Source organism: Salvia splendens, chromosome 17 (genome assembly GCF_004379255.2).
Source record: "Salvia splendens isolate huo1 chromosome 17, SspV2, whole genome shotgun sequence".
Taxonomy (NCBI): Eukaryota; Viridiplantae; Streptophyta; class Magnoliopsida; order Lamiales; family Lamiaceae; genus Salvia; species Salvia splendens.
The window spans coordinates 730556-748426 of record NC_056048.1 but is presented as its reverse complement, the minus strand read 5'-3'; the positions used below and the strand labels follow the sequence as shown (position 1 = coordinate 748426).

Below are 17871 nucleotides of genomic sequence, written 5' to 3'. Positions count from 1 at the left end.
TATTTTGCAGCACACACATTACATCCTAACAAAGCCCACACAATAAACACAATCTGCACACATTATCGTCCCCTCAAATGAAGCAAGCAAAGAGAGATCTGATAAGCACAAATAGCATGAAACGGATAACTCATGATAATAAACCAAAGCTATAACTTAAACTAGTCGTTAGTTTTCGAGAATTTAAATGTGTACTCGGTGAGATTGAAATAAAAGGACTAACTAGACCACAATTCACTCATGCTTTCTTGACACCACTAATGCATGCCCAATCATCCATCATTGATATATTGATGTCTTCCAACAACTGAGAATAACGTTCCATCACCACAGGGACCTGCACAAGGAGTAGCAACAATTATCCAACAATATTGATGTTCAATTTGTTTGGTGAAAGTTGGAAGCAATTGCTTGTTTCCTCAACCATGATATCAGAAACTACAAAGGAACAAGTTTTTACCTGCTCGGATATGATCCCGGAGATGGCGACTGCGGCACCGGGCTTCGCATACGAGACGATCCGGTCCGCCAAGTCCAGCAGTGGATACAGCAGTACGTTAGCAATAACCACATCATACTTGTCTTTCTCAGCAATGATCTTTGAGTCGTATGGCTCGTCAACACTGATGTCTTTGCTCTCAATTTGAGCACCGTCCTTGCTAGGAACGAGACTAAGCTGCAGCTCCTCCGGTCCTATCTTGTTCAGAGCGGCGTTGTGGCGTGCTGATGTGATCGCCTGTGCCTCTATGTCGAATCCAACTGAGAGATGCGCTCCAAACTACACTACTATGGCAAAGTAAGCCGGAGGAACAAGATATATAAACAGTCATAAATGTATATTTTCCAAATCAAAGACCTATTCATTGGGATTTCAGTTCATTTTTTTGAAAGCTGAATAGAAACACATTCGAATTTAAATACCTTGAGTGCCGCTATTGCAAGAACTCCAGATCCTGTACCATAGTCAAGAAAATACTCTCCTCCTTTTATTAGCTGATGCAGCAGCAGTAGGCACAGCTTTGTCGTAGGATGTTCCCCGGTTCCAAATGCCAAACCGGGATTCAAAACTATGTTCGTTGCTTGAGGATCCTGTTTGTTCAATTTGGCATAAATTTGTACCCTCAAATAATTTCTAGCATTGCAAGATCAATACTTGTGGAATTTAAACACATGTAAGACTTGGAATCTCACTGGGGGTTTTCTCCATTCAGGCACAATCCAGAGGCCCTCTGTTATTTCCACGGGACGAAAAGATTCCTGGAATTTGCAGAGAAAAAGCAGAGCCAGAAACATCATTATGGTTCACCATAGCACACTAGATTTTCCCCTGAGGTTGGGTTTAGGGAAAAATGTCAAAGTTAAGATATAATCAGTCATTTTTAAAGTAACGGGATTGACCAGAACTTTACCAAACTTAGTGATTTTTCTGGCAAATTGCCCTATTTTTTAATGGAAACCATACTATATAGTACATAAGAATCTTAACAAACCAGTTGGATCTCAATATCATACCAAATATCCACTTGGTCTAGTTTTAACAAACTGAAGAGTACTGAAGATTCCAGTAGCAGCCAGTTGGATCTCAATATCATACCAAATATCCACTTTCTACCTATGTTTCAAAACCAAGAAAGCTCATATCTCAAGTTCTCAACTTATAGATTTGGACACAGAAGCTAAAATATCAGTTGGTTCAAAATACCTGAGTTTGTTTAATCCAATCCATGTGATCTTGCTTTTCAACTTTGTATTTAGGTATCTCTTGCAATCCAACCGAGTCTGCAGCTAGTGCAATGCACTCGTTAACATCCTGTTCTACATCGAACGTAGAACCGATCCATATCTGTCAAAATCAAATAATCATAACTTGGCTATCACTAGATCAAATCACAGTGATCCACAACTAGATTGAGCTAAAAGGAATAGTGTTATTCCATATAGCCCTAATCCAAAAAATAATCAAACTTTTGTTATCAATTTGGGCATTTTCCTCTTTCATCACAGAAATTGAAATTTCACAATGTTAAGTTATACCTCATCGGAATCGGAGCCGTTTTGTTCGTCAATGGTGGTAGAACTCGCTCCAAAACACATGAGAGACTCCGACAGCGCGTCCTACCATCAAAATTCATCTCTCAAACAACGCACCATATACACAAAAACACAAGTAATACAGAGAAGAAATCGAGAAACTTTACAGAGATGTGTTTTGGGCAGCAAATGTGAACGGAAAGGTAAGGCGAAGTGAATGAATTGTGGCTAGCGCCATTGTTGAATGGAAGTGTGGAATAATTGGCAGCGGCAGACCGTTGCTGCTGCAGCTGACCTGCTCCGATTGGGGGGAAGAGCGAAAAGCAGCTTAGGGGAGGAGGATTCCGGTGAATGCGGCGGTGCAAGGAGGAGAAACTGGAGGCTCGACTGTTGAACTTAAAGTGTTTGAAGAAATGACTGCGAAGAGAAGAGAGTGAAAGTGACATCGGCGGTTATAGTCGTTTGCAGAGAGAGAAGTGAGAAATAGGGATTGGAGGGATAAATATCGAATTAATTAAAATAGAAATTAATCAAATTATTTATTTTCTGTAAATAAAAGTAGAGTCTTTCTTCCTAAAAAACAGAAATCACTCAACCCGAAACAGATGTTCGACCCGAACCCGCTATCTCTAAGCGTACCCGAATCCGAATTCGAATCATGGCTCCGCGACTCCGGCTACCTCGAAATCGTCGACCAGCGCGCCACCGACCTCCACCGCATCTCCACCGCCGCGAAGCCATCCGATTCCGCCGCGGAATCAGCCACAGCTAAAATTAGCAGCAGCGGAGCATTCATCGTCTCGCGATTCCTCTCCCGTGTATGGACTCTGCTGTCGCTGCTCACCTTCAACCCTTTCTCGAAGCTCGCCGCCACCGATTTCTCCGGCGACACGCCTCCCTGGACTGTGGCTTTCTTCGGCTCCTCCGAATCGTACTCGTTCCCGTCCTCTCGCTCCCAGGCGCGCCTCCGTGTCCACGAGAACGTCAAGCGCTATGCTCGCAACTACACCACCCTCTTCTTCCTCTTCTTTGCTTGCTCGCTGTAAGTAATTGTATTTTCTGGATTTGTTGAGCAAAAATTTTGCAGGTTTTGGATTAAATTGGGGGAAATTTGTGCAATACCGTTTTTCCCCCAAATTGAAGCTTAAGAATTTGAACAATTGAAACATGAATATAGGCTAGAGAGAGTTAAACCACAAATTGCACTCATAGTGTTTGATGTAATGCAGGTATCAGCTGCCTTTAGCTCTTTTTGGTCTTCTTTCGTGCTTGGCGCTTTGGGATGCATTTAGGTTCAGTGGTGATCGATGGAGATTGGATGGATACCCTCTCTTGAGAGAAGCTCTGATTCGTACCGCTCAATGCTGTGAGTTGATTTTGCCGCTTTCGTATTTTTTTAGTACTGGGATACATGAACAAGAAGCTGTATGAGTATATTATCATGCTTATGTTTTGCAAAATCAAACATTTTACTTCATCGGCATAAAGCTGTTGGAGGCTGCCAGCCGTGTCTTTCCAGCCTGCCGGGGGGATTATAGGCTCGGGAATGGTCATCATACACCTCCTCCCTGCAGCCTACAGCACGATCAGAGCTGCCTCCGGGAAGCTGATATCCAAGTACCCGACCGCTCCGGCCTACTCGATTCTCGATAATCCAATGTGTTACAAACCCGAGTGGGTGCACGAGTGTGTCAATTCCAATCATATCTTGATCATCTTCATCTATTCATGACTTTCCTTTTGGATTGTAAAATCTTAAATTGATTATCTAGCTTAGGAGAACTTAGTGAATGAACATAGCTAATTTGAGCCACATTACACCATAATTTCTCCCTCTAGAGACCAATATTTTCTTTGTAAACGTTGTTGTTAAACCAACCCCCCCTCCGCGCCCACAATAAGCGAGACATCTTTTGCGCAAGAGAATTAAAACAGTGGTGTTTAGTGAGTCAGGTGAAGAGATAATAAAGTAAATATATGAAGAGGAACAAGGATTATTTTTTGCCAAATGAGGAAACTCGGTACATCAAGAAAAGGAATATCAATTACTGTGGGACGGAGGGAGTTATCCTTCTTGCCAGTTCTTTTTTGTTTTAACATAAGGTTAGATAGTTTTTTGTCTTCTGTTATTTGGAGAATTGTTTTAAACTCTTTTTCATTCGGGAACGAACTTTGTCTGCTATTATGCGCCATAGGAGTATTGACTAATCTCACTTCTTGCAGTGGCCGCAGTAATTCTGTTTATTTCCAATGTCCAGTTCGCCGTATTCTGCGCTACTGGTGTCAGTTTTGCAGGTATATATGTACTCACAATCATTGTTTCGCTATCTTGTTGCTGGTCCTTCCACGGGCTTCTCGTGATTCATACGAGCTTGTTTACTAACTCATATGTCTGCAGTCATGATTCTGCATGCTTCATTTAGGAAATTGACTCCAGCAAAGCAACCCGATCAAAGAGGTGGACAAAGGACGATGACGAGGGGACATGGCTAAATAATTGGATGCTTCATGTGGTAGTGGTACGGTTTCCTCTGCTCCCGTCGATTCCACTTGCAGAGAAATACCAGTTGTATCACAGATAACTCAAGCCTTAGCGTGGGGTTTGCCGTTCATTGCCTTCCCAAATGTGTTCAAAAAATCGCACAAGAACTCATTTTTTACTTCTTTAAGTTATGATGAATCAGTTTTTGTAGCTACAGAGAGTAGTCTGATGTAGTCCTTGTGTTATGGTGTAATTATGAATATACTCGGCTGAAGTTGCAGGCTACGGATGAGTGATGGCAATTTTTTGAGATGTTGAATTAAATGAATTATGTGTCGCTTTGTCATAAATAATTGACGTTAGAACACGATGAAATGCAATTTAATTGATAGTAAGATACTTATCCATATAATAATAGGTCGAGGTTCGAGTCACAAATGGTGCAAATAGGGAACCATTATTGGTCCTCTCAAAAAAAGTCTGATGTTACAAAATCAAAGCAAAAGAAAGTGAAGAATAGCACCTAAAGCCCGAACATCATATGAAGAGTTATCAATTGGACCAACCCTCTTGAAATGCACTCTGTCCCGACATAGGCTTCATTCGCTCAGAGTGAATGGATCTACGTCGGGCTCGGACAAAAAGAAACAAAGTGGCTTAAATAAATCATTTTATGCTGACAAACTCATATCAATCGAATTTTGATTAATACATAATTGACCGAACACTATTTGAAAATGATTCTTTCGCTCAGAAACCAAATGTTCCCCGAAAATCTTGCTCCCATTGGACCATTTGTATCTACACGCTTCATGTTCTCGATCGATTCATGAATCTCTAGTCGGTTCGACAAATCAAAATTATAAGAGGATCGAACCGTTTCTTCAAACTCTTTTTGAAACTTGATAAGTCCGCAAACTTTATCAGCAAAACATTATTTCCTTAATCACCACTGAAATTATCAAACCTTAACCCCAAATCTCCGACCAAACCCTCATGTTTTAATCGCATGGCACTCTTGGCATGCATTCACAAACCGCTTAAACCAGTTTGATTTCGCTTTCTTCGCCCCTTTCCGATCAGCAACGGCGCCGCTCTGATCACTCGCCCTCCTCGGCCCTGACGACGACGACGATCCCCGCTGCTTCAGCGCCGGTGCCGCCGCGATCAGCTGCCACCGCCGCGACGCCCCATACTGATACTGACAGCTCATCACCACCGGCGACCTAACAGCCCTCTCTCTCCTCCCGACGGCGCCGCCGCCGCCATAGTAGTGATGGTCACGAGCCCGCAGCGGCCGCCTCTCCGAGGCCTCGCTCGTGCTCGTGCGGGCGCTGCTGCTGGTGCTGGTCCTGCTGTTGGTGCTGTTGCTCCGCGACGACATCACCGACGAGTAGTCCTTGCTACTCGCGCGGCTGGTCGACCGCGAGTACGAGTAGGAGAAGGCGTTTCCCGCTTGCGCGGGGAACGCGTGCGGGAGAAGCTTCCCGTTGGCGAAGAGGCGGTCGGCCGGGGAGTTCGGGGACGCGGGGGATGCCACGCTCCCGAATTCGAACTCGTCCTGGTTTATGACCGGGAACGAGAACATGTCGCCGGACGGGATGCGTTTCGCCCGGCGATTGGTCTCCATCAGTCTGATTAATTAGTGAGATACAATATGAGATAAAGAACGATGAGTTTGGTCTAGTTTTATGTTTTTTTACAAGATGGATTGTATTTATATGAATAGAGAGGTGTTGTTAATGTAAAGAAAGGGTGGAAGGTTGTGTCTTTTGGGGTCCAATGGGGTCCACTTGTCTAGGGATGAGAATTAAGGTTGGGTGGTGTGCATAATTATGTTGTGGGGTTAATTAATTAGTTAGTTTGATTGGGATTTGGATTAACATGGTTGTTAATGATACAAGGAGCGTGGTCGTGCGGCTGACTTAATGAGTGCATAATCACATATTGTATGTGATCTAATTGTTCATCCATGTAATCATCAATTGTTACTTTACATACACACATATACTACTGTATGGTTTGTATAAAAAGAAAAAAGATGAATTAGGAATTGTATTTAGCAAAGGCGGAGCTAGAAATTTGTAGTATGAGGGACAATTTTGCATATGAAAAAATTTTAAGAATTTGAGGAGGGGTATTTAGAGAGAATTTAAAAGAAATAAATTTTAAGATATGTAATATATATGGGGTGGAATATATGAGGAGGGGCAGAGCATTCACAATGGCGCCTAGCGCACCGCCTAGCCGAGCCCCGGCGCTAGGCGGTCCGCTAGGCGAACCATTGTAACCGCCGAGCCGGTTTCCGGAAAAAAAATCACCTAGCGCTAGGCTGTGTGTGGGCGCTGGGCGATGCGCTGGGTGATCCGCTCGGCGCCATTGCAGGCTCCGGATCGCCGAGCGCATCGCCCAGCGGATTTTTTTAATTTTTTTTATTTAATTTTTTTTTATGAAATTCATTCTTGGTTGTTTCTCTTTTATAGAGACATCCTTGAATGTTTTATGTTCCACTTTCGATGTGGGACAAACTCATTCTTGGTTGTTTCTCTTTTATAGAGACATCATTGAATGTTTCTGATACGATCCCATATCTTAGGAACAATTATTTAGTAATCTTTGATTCACCAAATCTTTCTTGTTAGTTAGGTTTTAGTATTATATATATGATAGATTGTTATCATTTTATGCAATCAATGAATGAATGAATGAAAATCAATCTTTTGCCCAACAAACGTGTAGAGAATCTCGTGTTGCCCGACGGAGAGGAACTCCCGCTCACAGCCGGTTCTTGCTACCGCCGATCCTTCGCTAGGACGCCGGAGAAAGGGGATACGACGTAGGGCCGTATCATCTGGTGCTTTCATCCTGTGTAACTCATGAAACGATTTAACAACAACGGAAGGGAGCGTTGGGGTGCTTCTCGCCCGGATACCTTCCCGAACGGATCTTCCTGTCGCCAACACCCTATTGGCTGCCGCGATCCCACCAATTACCAACGCCAGCAGTTTGACGAAAGTGAATTCGAGAGTAGACCCATGGACGAGATGCGTCCCGATGATTCGGTTGGCAACAAACTGGATCGATTGATGGATAGGATGGATAAATTAGATGCTTGGAGAGAGGAGACGGACCGGCGGTTTGAGGATTTGGAACTTGCAATCCCGCGCGTGTTCAGCCAGTCGCTTGCCTGCGATGACGACGATGAATCGGAGTATGAGGATTATCGTCGCAAACGTAATTGGAATAGTAATCACCACATGGGATCGGTCCAAACCCGTCGCCCCACCTGTTGGTATCCTCCCGGTGATCGACCACGGCCGAGTTGCCAGTTGTACGACCCACCACAGTCACAGAGGCCCCCTTGTTGGGAACCACCGCCTCGCCGTGCATCGCGAGAATATTCGGACTCCTCATATGTACCGCCGTGGCAGCCGCGCTTCACCAACGTGGAGTCCTCATCAATATATGGGCAGCCGCACTTCACCAACAGGGATTCCTCATATGTACCGCCGAGGCAATACAAGCCCTCGACTATTAGGCAACCCACCTATTCGTCGGACGTACCACCACGAAATCCCCCAGAAATGGATCGTTTGAAGCTTTTCGACAGCGATGGCATTTCTTCAGACGACGACCTGTCCAAAATTGAAATCAACCAGGAATTTGCCAAAAACAAGAAGTGAGAGGAACTGCATAGGTACGAAGCGCTCAAGAAGTAGGGCAGAGTCGACTCGTCGTCCTCGGATTCAGAGGAATCGTCGTCTGGGGAGGAGGAGTTGAAGAAACCGAGTAAGAAGATTGACGCCAATTTTTTTGAGGTGTTGATTAAGGTGAAAAATCAAGACCCGATTTTGAGGGAGCAAGATGCAAAATTGTTCAAATCCGATGACGAGGATAGTGATGAAGAGGAGGATAATGCAAGTATGAAGAAGGGGAAGCCAATGTATTTGAAAGACGTCGTTTCGAAGCAATTGATTAAGGCGGGTCCAGAGCTAAGTGATGAAGAGGATGAAAGTGGGGATGATGGAGAGAACAATAAGTTGAAGAGTTATTCGCACGAGCAGAAGGAACTGAGGAAGTAGATTGTGAAATCTCTGGAGGAGGGGAAATCGGATGATAATAAGGAGCTGCCACATAGAGGATTTATGAAGTGCTTGCTAGCCACAAAGACATTTAACATCGGGCTAAACATGCCGGCAAATCCTGTTGTCTTCACGAATGTTCAGGAATTTGATGGGGATTACTATGTCAGGAGACGTTTGCCTATTTGGCGTGTGTTCGATCCAGGAGGAGACGCCTCACCAAAGCTTTTGCTTCCGACTATCGTCGTTGCTTCGTAATTTCCACCTTGAGGACAAGGCGGATTTCAACCGTGGGGGAGTTGATACGATCCCATATCTTAGGAACAATTATTTAGTAATCTTTGATTCACCAAATCTTTCTTGTTAGTTAGGGTTTAGTATTATATATAGGATAGATTGTTATCATTTTATGCAATCAATGAATGAATGAATGAAAATCAATCTTTTGCCCAACAAACGTGTTGAGAATCTCGTGCTGCCCGACGGAGAGGAACTCCCGCTCACAGCCGGTTCTTGCTACCGCCGATCCTTGGCTAGGACGCCGGAGAAAGGGGATACGACGTAGGGCCGTATCAGTTTTATATTCCACTTTCGATGTGGGAAAAACTCATTAATGAGGATGTTGTAATGTTATTTTAATTTTAATGAAGTGTGTTTTTTTAATTAATGTACTTTTTAAAATTTTAATATTATTATTGAATTTTTCCGTATTTGTGTCGTAAATTTAATTCCGTATTTTGTGTGATTGTTAATTATTTGTTTTATATAATTTTGAGTGATGTGGTTAGGCTATGGCTGGGCTATTTGCTTGTTTTGATGATGTGGTAGGAGGATTTTTAGTGTTGATGATGTGGTAGGAGGAGTTTGTGACTAAGCTATGACTGGGCTATTCCTATTGTGGATGGCCTCATGTCATCGTAGAGTCGCCGTCGATAGGCATCTTTCTTTTTCTTTTGTTGTTTAATTTCGTTTCTCTAATTTTTGTTGTCAATTTCTGTCTTCTACATTTTTCATTTTTGGATAGTGGAATATGAAGATGGTCCAAATGAAATCCCCTAAATATTAAGAATGGAAAACCATCATCAGTCCATCGATCATGAAGATTTACAATAGATGCATCATGCATGCATCTTTTTACCGTGATTTAAATTTCATAAATGATCTTTTTTTTTTCGAATGCAGTTAATTTCACGTGTTAGACTCTTTCACATGATAATTGTCTACATATATATACTCTTTCGTGTGATATGTTTTTAAATTATTGTGTTAGTTCCGACACAAGTATAATAGGTATAGGCAATCTTGCCAACTCTTGTGTCTTTTTTTTCATCATTTACTCTTTTATTTTCTTTCTCGCTGGCGATCTCCGCAATCTAAATAAAAGTTAAATCAATGATTCAATCTTGCCACTACTTATTTTCTTAGCATTGATAAAAAATGGTTCGAACTAAAAAAGAAGAAATAAAAACTCAATATAATTAAACTGATTTTCAAATTAATTTAATGTCTAGTTTGACTAGATTAGTGGATTTCCTGATCGGCTGATATCATAATTAATATCCTAATTAAAAAGACTAAATTTTAAGACCAAGAATAATGATGGGTTTTGAATCTCATAGCACCAATCCTATATTTTATCTCCATGGGTCTGAGAAAAAAGGGACTCAACATATACACGATACAACATGAATTCTGGCAATGCAGTAATGCCACTGGGCACTCGTGTCAATCCTAATGAATCATCGGCTAGCGAGGATCGCCTTAATCCTAATTACAACAAATTAAAATGCTTAGCCTAAAACTCAAGTCTTCAAATACAAATAACCTAAATTAGAAAGTAGTACTATCTAATAAGTACTTAGTTTATCTAATGATGGAAACATCTGTGGCAAGTGATGTTCCCCAACTGGCAGAACCATTGGGGCCATATTATATGTGAAATGTATCTCTGTCTTTCCACTTTAATCCTGGCTTTTGCTTCATTCTCATACATGCTTTTTTGTGTTGCTTTCTTGACCACCAAACCACCTTTTCTTTGTATTAAAATGTTCTACTACTATTATTTCAATTATTTTAGTTTCGTAGCTATATTTGATTGTCCGGATTCAACGACTGTAATATAATTCTAAGGCCCGATCTGCCCATTTCAGGCCCAAACATAAGCTAAAAGGCCAAGCCTAGGCCCGACCCAATCCAGAGGGTCTCCCTACCATGTTTAGGTTGACGCGACTCATTTGACACCTCTAATCTGAATGCCAAAGCAACATCACTTTTAGGGTTGGGTAAATGATTAACCGACCTAATCAGGTTTCGGTTACCGGTTATAACCGAGAACCGATTGGTTATAATAGTGAATCGGTTTAATAATATACTTAGTAATTTAATATAATTAATATTGTAACTTTTTTCCTTTTATTTCTTTTTTCCTCTTATTTCTTTTATTCACAATCACTCTAGTTCTTTATTTTTTTCACATATTCGAAGAGTTAGCAACACTAATATATATTGGAGATGGAGAAGCAATGTTATTTTTAATAAGGGATAATGAGATTCTAAAAACATTTTCCACCTTTTTATACTTATTTTTTTTTGCTATTTCAGTTCTTGGCCGGGTAACCGAGAACCGAACCTTATTCGGTGTCAATTCCGGTTCTTGGTTTTGTCAATTTTGGGTGTCAGTTAATCGACCAATCGGTCTGGTTCCTTCCCAGCCCTATTCGCTTTGATTCCTACTCATTTGTAATTTCTTTTGCTAAAATTCAATCCAACTTGTTAAAAAAATGGATAGTCAAATATCTTATATCACGAAACATAATTGTAAAAAATATCAATAGTTTTAGAAATATGGATAAAAGTCTTCCGCCACCAGCAAGGCCACGGGTCGCCGCCGTCGACAATAGGCTCCATCTTCGAAACGGCTCTCGTCGCATCTCCAGAGGCGCTTCAACGACACGGCCTGCAGGCCCGGAAAATAGGTTTAGGGGACGGGAAGGAAGCAAAGAGATGGCGAGGAGGGCATTAACGCCGCCGCCCACCCGTTTCTCCATCCCGTCTTCCTAAAACATTGCATAGTACAATATCTCTCTCCCTTCCCTTCACATGATTAGCAACTCTATGTATTTGTAAATCTTTTTAGATGATATACTCATTCGTCCGCCACTGATTGTCCCATTTGAGATCGACACGGATTTTATAAATGTGAAGGAATGTATGTGGAAAAGGTCAATGTAATGAGAGGCTCATTGTTATATAGTTTTGTGATTATATGTAAGTGAAATGAGATATGTAACAACGGAAGTCCCAAAATGGCAAAATGAGATATTTAATGGCGGACCGAGGGAGTATATAACAATGTCAAAGCATTAAGTTCTTCAACAAGATGACCACAGAGCTACTGAACATCCTTAAAACTCGGGCAGCTACAACGACGGTGTTTTTCTGAAGAAATTACAGTCACTCACCTCTTGGGTTGAGTGAACCAAACAACTCCATCATCCGGACTTCGTCACCCTGAAAGAAGCGGACACTTACGTAAAATAGAGACCAAAGCATCACCAACGCAAACGGAGTAGCCATGAAATATATTATATACGAGTACATTTCGAAACCAAATGTTACGAAAAGTTGGTCATACCTTCCATTAAGTCGCGAGATAGTATCTTTATATCCAGTTTGGTTGCTTTTTCGAAGAGAGGTCACAAGTTAGATGATTCCCAGCTAGCATAAACAGCTCCGATTAATTTCTCATGCAGTTGATGCCCCGAGCAAGCAATTATGCCTCTGTCGAGCCCTTCCAGGTATATTCCTTTGGAGAAATCGAGAGGGTGCCCTCCTGAATCAGTGACCACACCACCAGCCTCTTGCACGAGGAGAACACCTGCTGCGTGGTCCCATATTTTCTCTTTATATGACGAGCTTGCAAATCTCATGTAAATTTCAGCTTCTCCTCGAGCTATGGCAGCGTATTTAACCATGCTGTAAACACGTAAGGGCTTCTTTCTGCATTTAATATAGATATCCGTTTAGCATCCTTCAAAACAAATCTAAGTTGATCACAACAATGGAGACAAAACATTGAACTAAAATTCTGACATACATGAGATTGTAAACGAAACTCCAATATATAGCAGCTTAATTTAAACTATTTACACATCATAAATAGATTAATGTATTAAAGCTTCATGCTAGGGGCTAGCTGAATCAAGCTTCACTGGGAAACTTCAAGCACGTTCGAAGCAAAATGCATATTCCTGAGCTAGCAATGGCGTACATATATAATATTTACGATATTTGCTAATTTCTCAAGCACAAAAAGGGAGTACTAGTTAAGAGAATCAGTTGCACACCTCAGCCCAACGTTGCAGGCAACTCCTGCAGCAAATGAGTGATCCGAATTAGATTTTTCTACCGGTTCGCAGAATGTTGCTAGTGCAGGATTGCTAATGGAAGAAACCCGGATAAGCTTTGCAGAATTTGGCCACTCAAGCATCTCGTCACGATGAATTAAGGGTTGCATCCAAGCTTTTCTGCTGTCTTTCCTTGTGTACATCACACATCCTACTTCCCCAGATGGTTTATTCGACAATATAAGGTTTTGCTGGCTATACTTTTTTAGGCCATCGTCCTTCACAGGGTAATTTGGGCAGCCGAGCACTCCAATTTTGACATCCCCGCCATCAATCATAGCAAGGGCAATAGCATACTGATCTCCACGAACAAAACCTAGTGTCCCGTCAACTGGATCAAGTACCCAATGCCGGCCTGTACGCCCTCCGATGGAGCTACATCGGCTGATTGCATCTAGAACTTGAGAAGCACTGAGTGCGCTAACGGGACCCTGAAGACCAAACCTAGTTGCCTCCGCCAAGCATTCATTTACAACATCGACAACCCTTGCCAAGAGGGATGATGATTCGGGCCTGGATAAACTTTCAGTATCTTCTTCAGCAACAATGGAAATGTGGCTACCAAGAGCTTTGGCGAGCATCCAGCTTACCGTTGCTTGAACGCTCCAGTCTGTTAAGGAATAATGAATAACCAATAAAGATATAGCAATATCTTGGTTTCACTAAATGTTAGGAACTAAACGCACAAGTAATCATGAATATAAACGAGATTAACACGATAAATTTTTACCCAGATCGATACAATGGGCATCTACGTTTGGGGGTAATGCTAAGCCGGATTTCACATTAATTTTTGGATACAACTAACAAAGAGAGAAAACTTTGTACATGCAATATAGCGAGCCATAATCCTAGTAACAATATGAATCACATTGGTCCTAAAAAATGCACGCCATGATCGTGGAGTGATTCACTTCCTTCCCGGCTCCATATTCACAAATTGATCACGATAGCATGTTAGAGAATGAGGACGAAATACTTAACATGTTACATCAGCCATAAGGCAAGTGTTGAGTATGGAGTTTGGAAGGAAGTCATTGTATCCACGGTCACCGTGCCTATATTTTTAGGCCCAACCGATTCCTATTGTTACTAGGATTACGGCTCACTATCTTTGCCTATATATTTGTTCTCACATTGTAAGTTGTATCCAAAAATTACAGTGCATCACCCACAAACGTAGTATCGAACTACATAAGCAATTTCCGTGTTTATTCGTTTATATTCGTGATTACTTTATTTCCCAATATCAAGCTCCTCAGAGTCCAAAATTAAGTTAACAAAAGAAACACAATAAATTAAAGAACACAACAACACATGCCTACATTAACTTCTCCCACCTTGAAAAAAACATAGTTTCCCTTTTTCTATTCTCCACATTCATCCATTCTCAGAAGAATCGTTAACTTGGTCAAATAATCACGCCACCAACCCACAATATATCTATATATATTCATGATTTTTTAATATTATTAAAATGGGAACGAAATTAAGAATTAGGAATACCCAATTTAAGAATCAATGATTTTGTACCTGCGACAGTGACGAGGGAGTGATCATCCTTGGACCTAACTTGATCGGAGTTGGTCGAAATCAGCTGCTTTTGCACCTTTTCGCAGAGAGAGCAAGCCATGTGAACCACCCTCACCGCCACATTTAACTCTTTTGAGAATTCGTCATTCTCCATTTTCGTATGAAGAATGTGTTTGATAAAAACACGATCTTGAATTGGAAGAAAAAAAAATGGTGAATGTGGGATTTGGGATGCCCAAATTGTGGAATTTGGCAGGCTTTTTTCACGAATTTATGCCAATTTAAACCACAGAGATGTAGAAAGAGTGTTTCATAAAGTTGGGATTTTTATATGGTAGTGAAAGCAAAAAACACTTGATTTCAAAATTAGGATACTTGCACTTTTTTGTAACTTTTTATTTTCTTTTTCGTTTTCTTCACTTTTTATTTTCTTTTTCGTTTTCTTCACTTTTTATTTTCTTTATAGATTACGGGTTCAAACCAAATATGACTTCTATTGTGGAATAGAGGAGTCAAAATTAGGATACTTGCACTTTTTTGTAACTTTTTATTTTCTTTTTCGTTTTCTTCACTTTTTATTTTCTTTTTCGTTTTCTTCACTTTTTATTTTCTTTATAGATTACGGGTTCAAACCAAATATGACTTCTATTGTGGAATAGAGGAGTATACAAGAGGAACTCAATTGGTGCCTAATCTATAATCTATAATAATAATAATAAATATATAGAGCCACAGTTTTGGCTATTCACTTTTTGCCGCCAAACTTAATAAAATGGTACCCAAATCTTATTTTAGAATTTTTCAACAAGGATGAAACAATAATTTTTCAAATTGAAAAACTATACTACTGTATATCTGAATGAAAATTAAATGACAATATAAAATAAAAAACTTAACTTTGAACAAAGGGCAGAGCTATTGAGAATGACAGGATTTGTTTGCCCACTGCGAATGAAGTGTAAATCTTGGTATATACAGTTTAGTGACATGCACAAATAAATTGTTGATAAAAAACCATAGAAACATAAAAATTATCAAAAAATACTATGAAAATCAAGAGAAATATACATATCAAATTGTATATTTAAAAATTAATTTTATGATCGAGATGGCTCCATAGATCTACTTTTAATCGGCATTAGTTGCCAAGTTCCATAAAAATGCACTTTCTTTTGTAGATATTGATTCCAAATATATAAATACAGTAAAATACCAAATAGATGAAATACAATGAAATGAAAAATAATATCCTAATTAAACGAAAAACAATTCAATATATAAAAAGTAAGTAATTTATTTTTAGATCTATGTTTCTGGGCATTGTAATACGCCAAATTATATACTTTGGGCGTAGAGTTTGAAGGGTTACAAATTCGTTTTACAAAAGACGAATGCAAAATCTATGTTTCTGGTTGATGTTGCTAACAAAGCCCAAATAAGAGTAAATAACGAAAGCCAATTTACTTATGTACAGGAAAAAAATGTAATTTACGTCTCTGAAAATTTGTCCAATTTTTCCATTTTTGTCCGTCCCCCAAAATTTGTTCCATTTCACTTTTTACAATTTTTGATAGTGGATCACATATTCCGCTAACTCATTCCTACTCACATTTTATTATAAAACTAATATATAAAAGTAGGACACACAATCCACTAACTTTTTCAACTCACTTTCCATTACATTTCTTAAAACCCGTACCGGGTAAAAGTGAGACAAATTTTTAGGGACGGAGGTAGTATCTTTTATATTGTTATATTGACGTTTTAGTGAAGAAAAATGAAGATAGTGGACTTCTTTTATTTCTTTATTTCTCAATAAATTTAATATGAATATATATTGATCCACACTACTTGAATGAAATTACATGATTTCATGAAGTACTTATCATTTCTAACTAATCTACACTAAATTTTGATTAAACAATACGAGTACTATTAATTAAAATTAAGTCTACAAAAATACATTTTAGTCCACATAAAGTATTACTTTTACACGATTAAATATCTCAATTTAAATATCAAATTTATTTCATCTATAAAAATATTTTATTTGCAGTAATAAAATAGAAAAAATCATTTGGGAAAATATTTTTTTATTTTTTTATTTTTATATCATTTTATGGCTCACAAGTATAGAATGTAAAATTTGCAATTAGTTTTTAATACATTAATGTATATCATACTTGAATATTTAAATGATAATTTTTTACTTGTTTATATAACAAAAGTAATTATTTTATTAGTTGTAATTTTATGTATAAACTGAAAGCTACAGATAATAAACATATGCTAAAATGTTTACTTATCACACTTTTTATTGTAAATATTATTAAACCATTAAACTTATGTATATCAGAAATAACTAATATTTTAAAAAAATAAATATGGATTTTAATAAAGTGTTAGTATATAAATGAGATATGTCTTATTCTAATTAACATATTTACTAAAATGAAAACATAATTATTTCTATGTTATAGTATATTTTACTTTATTGCTTATCTACTCAACTCACAAAATAAAAATATAAAATACTATGCCGAATAGGAAATGTTTCACTTAGAGTTAGGAGGTAACTCTAAGGGAGAAGTACAAATTTTTTAAAGTGTACATAAGATATAAGTTTTTATTTCTGTTGAATTATTTATAAATTATAGAAGGATTCATTAAGTGAAATCATATGTCCCGTGCATAGTACGGGTGTTAATACCAGTAGATTAAAGGTTCGAGTTATCACAAGATAAATGTAAAATCGTCATCGGACATCTTTTGAAGAACTAGCTAGTCAATTAGGCAACAACTATATGAACCGTCAGCGATGGTATCAAAATGTTACTGATATGATGTTATTGAATCATTATTGGATCGCAAACGTGTTTGTATTTGAAAGACACAATAACAATTTGAAATAACACTTTCGACGATATCCAAAATGTTTTGATACCGCACTAACAATTCAAATAATTGTTGCCTAATTAACCGACTAGTTTTTTTAAGTCACGATAATAGCACGATCGAATATAATCAATTTCGAATACGATCAAATCGAGTTAATCTAATCATACCGACGTGATGATAACACAATCTATACAATTTGCCGAAACTTATTTACTACTCCACTTAATCAATTTACAAAATCAAATTAATTTAATCTGATCGTGTGATACGAGAACAATCCCGTATAGAAAATTTGCCAAAGCTCCATTTTTTTTTTTTTTTTTTGTATTTTTTGTGATTGCTTCAACTACAAGAGAAGAGAACCTTCTGAAAACACAATAACCGATGACGTGGCAGAGGATACGACGTGGCGAGACGTAATTGGCTTTGTCGTCAGTCG

The 17871-nt window shown here is 39.1% G+C and overlaps 4 protein-coding genes across 5 annotated transcripts; 1 reads left to right on the top strand and 3 right to left on the bottom strand.

Annotated features, from left to right (window-relative positions):
- Positions 1 to 136: 136 nt before the first annotated feature.
- LOC121775551 (ribosomal protein L11 methyltransferase-like) lies at positions 137 to 2534 on the bottom strand. The gene is made up of 7 exons (XM_042172641.1): positions 2199 to 2534; positions 2035 to 2115; positions 1703 to 1843; positions 1192 to 1257; positions 922 to 1089; positions 461 to 778; positions 137 to 337 (listed from the first exon to the last, which is right to left on the bottom strand). The coding sequence occupies exons 1-7, from the start codon at positions 2475 to 2477 to the stop codon at positions 239 to 241; spliced, it is 1152 nt and encodes a 383-aa protein (XP_042028575.1). The 5' UTR covers positions 2478 to 2534; the 3' UTR covers positions 137 to 238.
- A 54-nt stretch (positions 2535 to 2588) lies between these two features.
- LOC121775369 (PRA1 family protein H-like) lies at positions 2589 to 4837 on the top strand (the record flags this gene model as incomplete). The annotated part of the gene is made up of 4 exons (XM_042172447.1): positions 2589 to 3073; positions 3261 to 3397; positions 4255 to 4326; positions 4430 to 4837. Coding segments are annotated over 4 exons (789 nt in total), but the record flags the coding sequence as incomplete, so codon positions are not given.
- Positions 4838 to 5507: 670 nt separating this feature from the next.
- Positions 5508 to 6155, bottom strand: LOC121775368. Its single transcript, XM_042172446.1, has one exon. It carries the CDS (start codon positions 6141 to 6143, stop codon positions 5508 to 5510), a length of 636 nt encoding a protein of 211 aa, XP_042028380.1. The 5' UTR covers positions 6144 to 6155.
- A 5311-nt stretch (positions 6156 to 11466) lies between these two features.
- LOC121773513 (PAP-specific phosphatase HAL2-like) lies at positions 11467 to 14847 on the bottom strand. 2 transcript variants are annotated; one of them, XM_042170390.1, is made up of 5 exons: positions 14535 to 14847; positions 12942 to 13611; positions 12230 to 12594; positions 12057 to 12105; positions 11467 to 11551 (listed from the first exon to the last, which is right to left on the bottom strand). In XM_042170390.1, the coding sequence occupies exons 1-3, from the start codon at positions 14686 to 14688 to the stop codon at positions 12291 to 12293; spliced, it is 1128 nt and encodes a 375-aa protein (XP_042026324.1). In that variant the 5' UTR covers positions 14689 to 14847; the 3' UTR covers positions 11467 to 11551; positions 12057 to 12105; positions 12230 to 12290. The 2 variants fall into 2 exon arrangements, with proteins under 2 accessions (XP_042026324.1, XP_042026323.1); XM_042170389.1 differs by lacking the exon at positions 11467 to 11551 and having other exon boundaries at positions 11882 to 12105.
- Positions 14848 to 17871: the final 3024 nt, after the last annotated feature.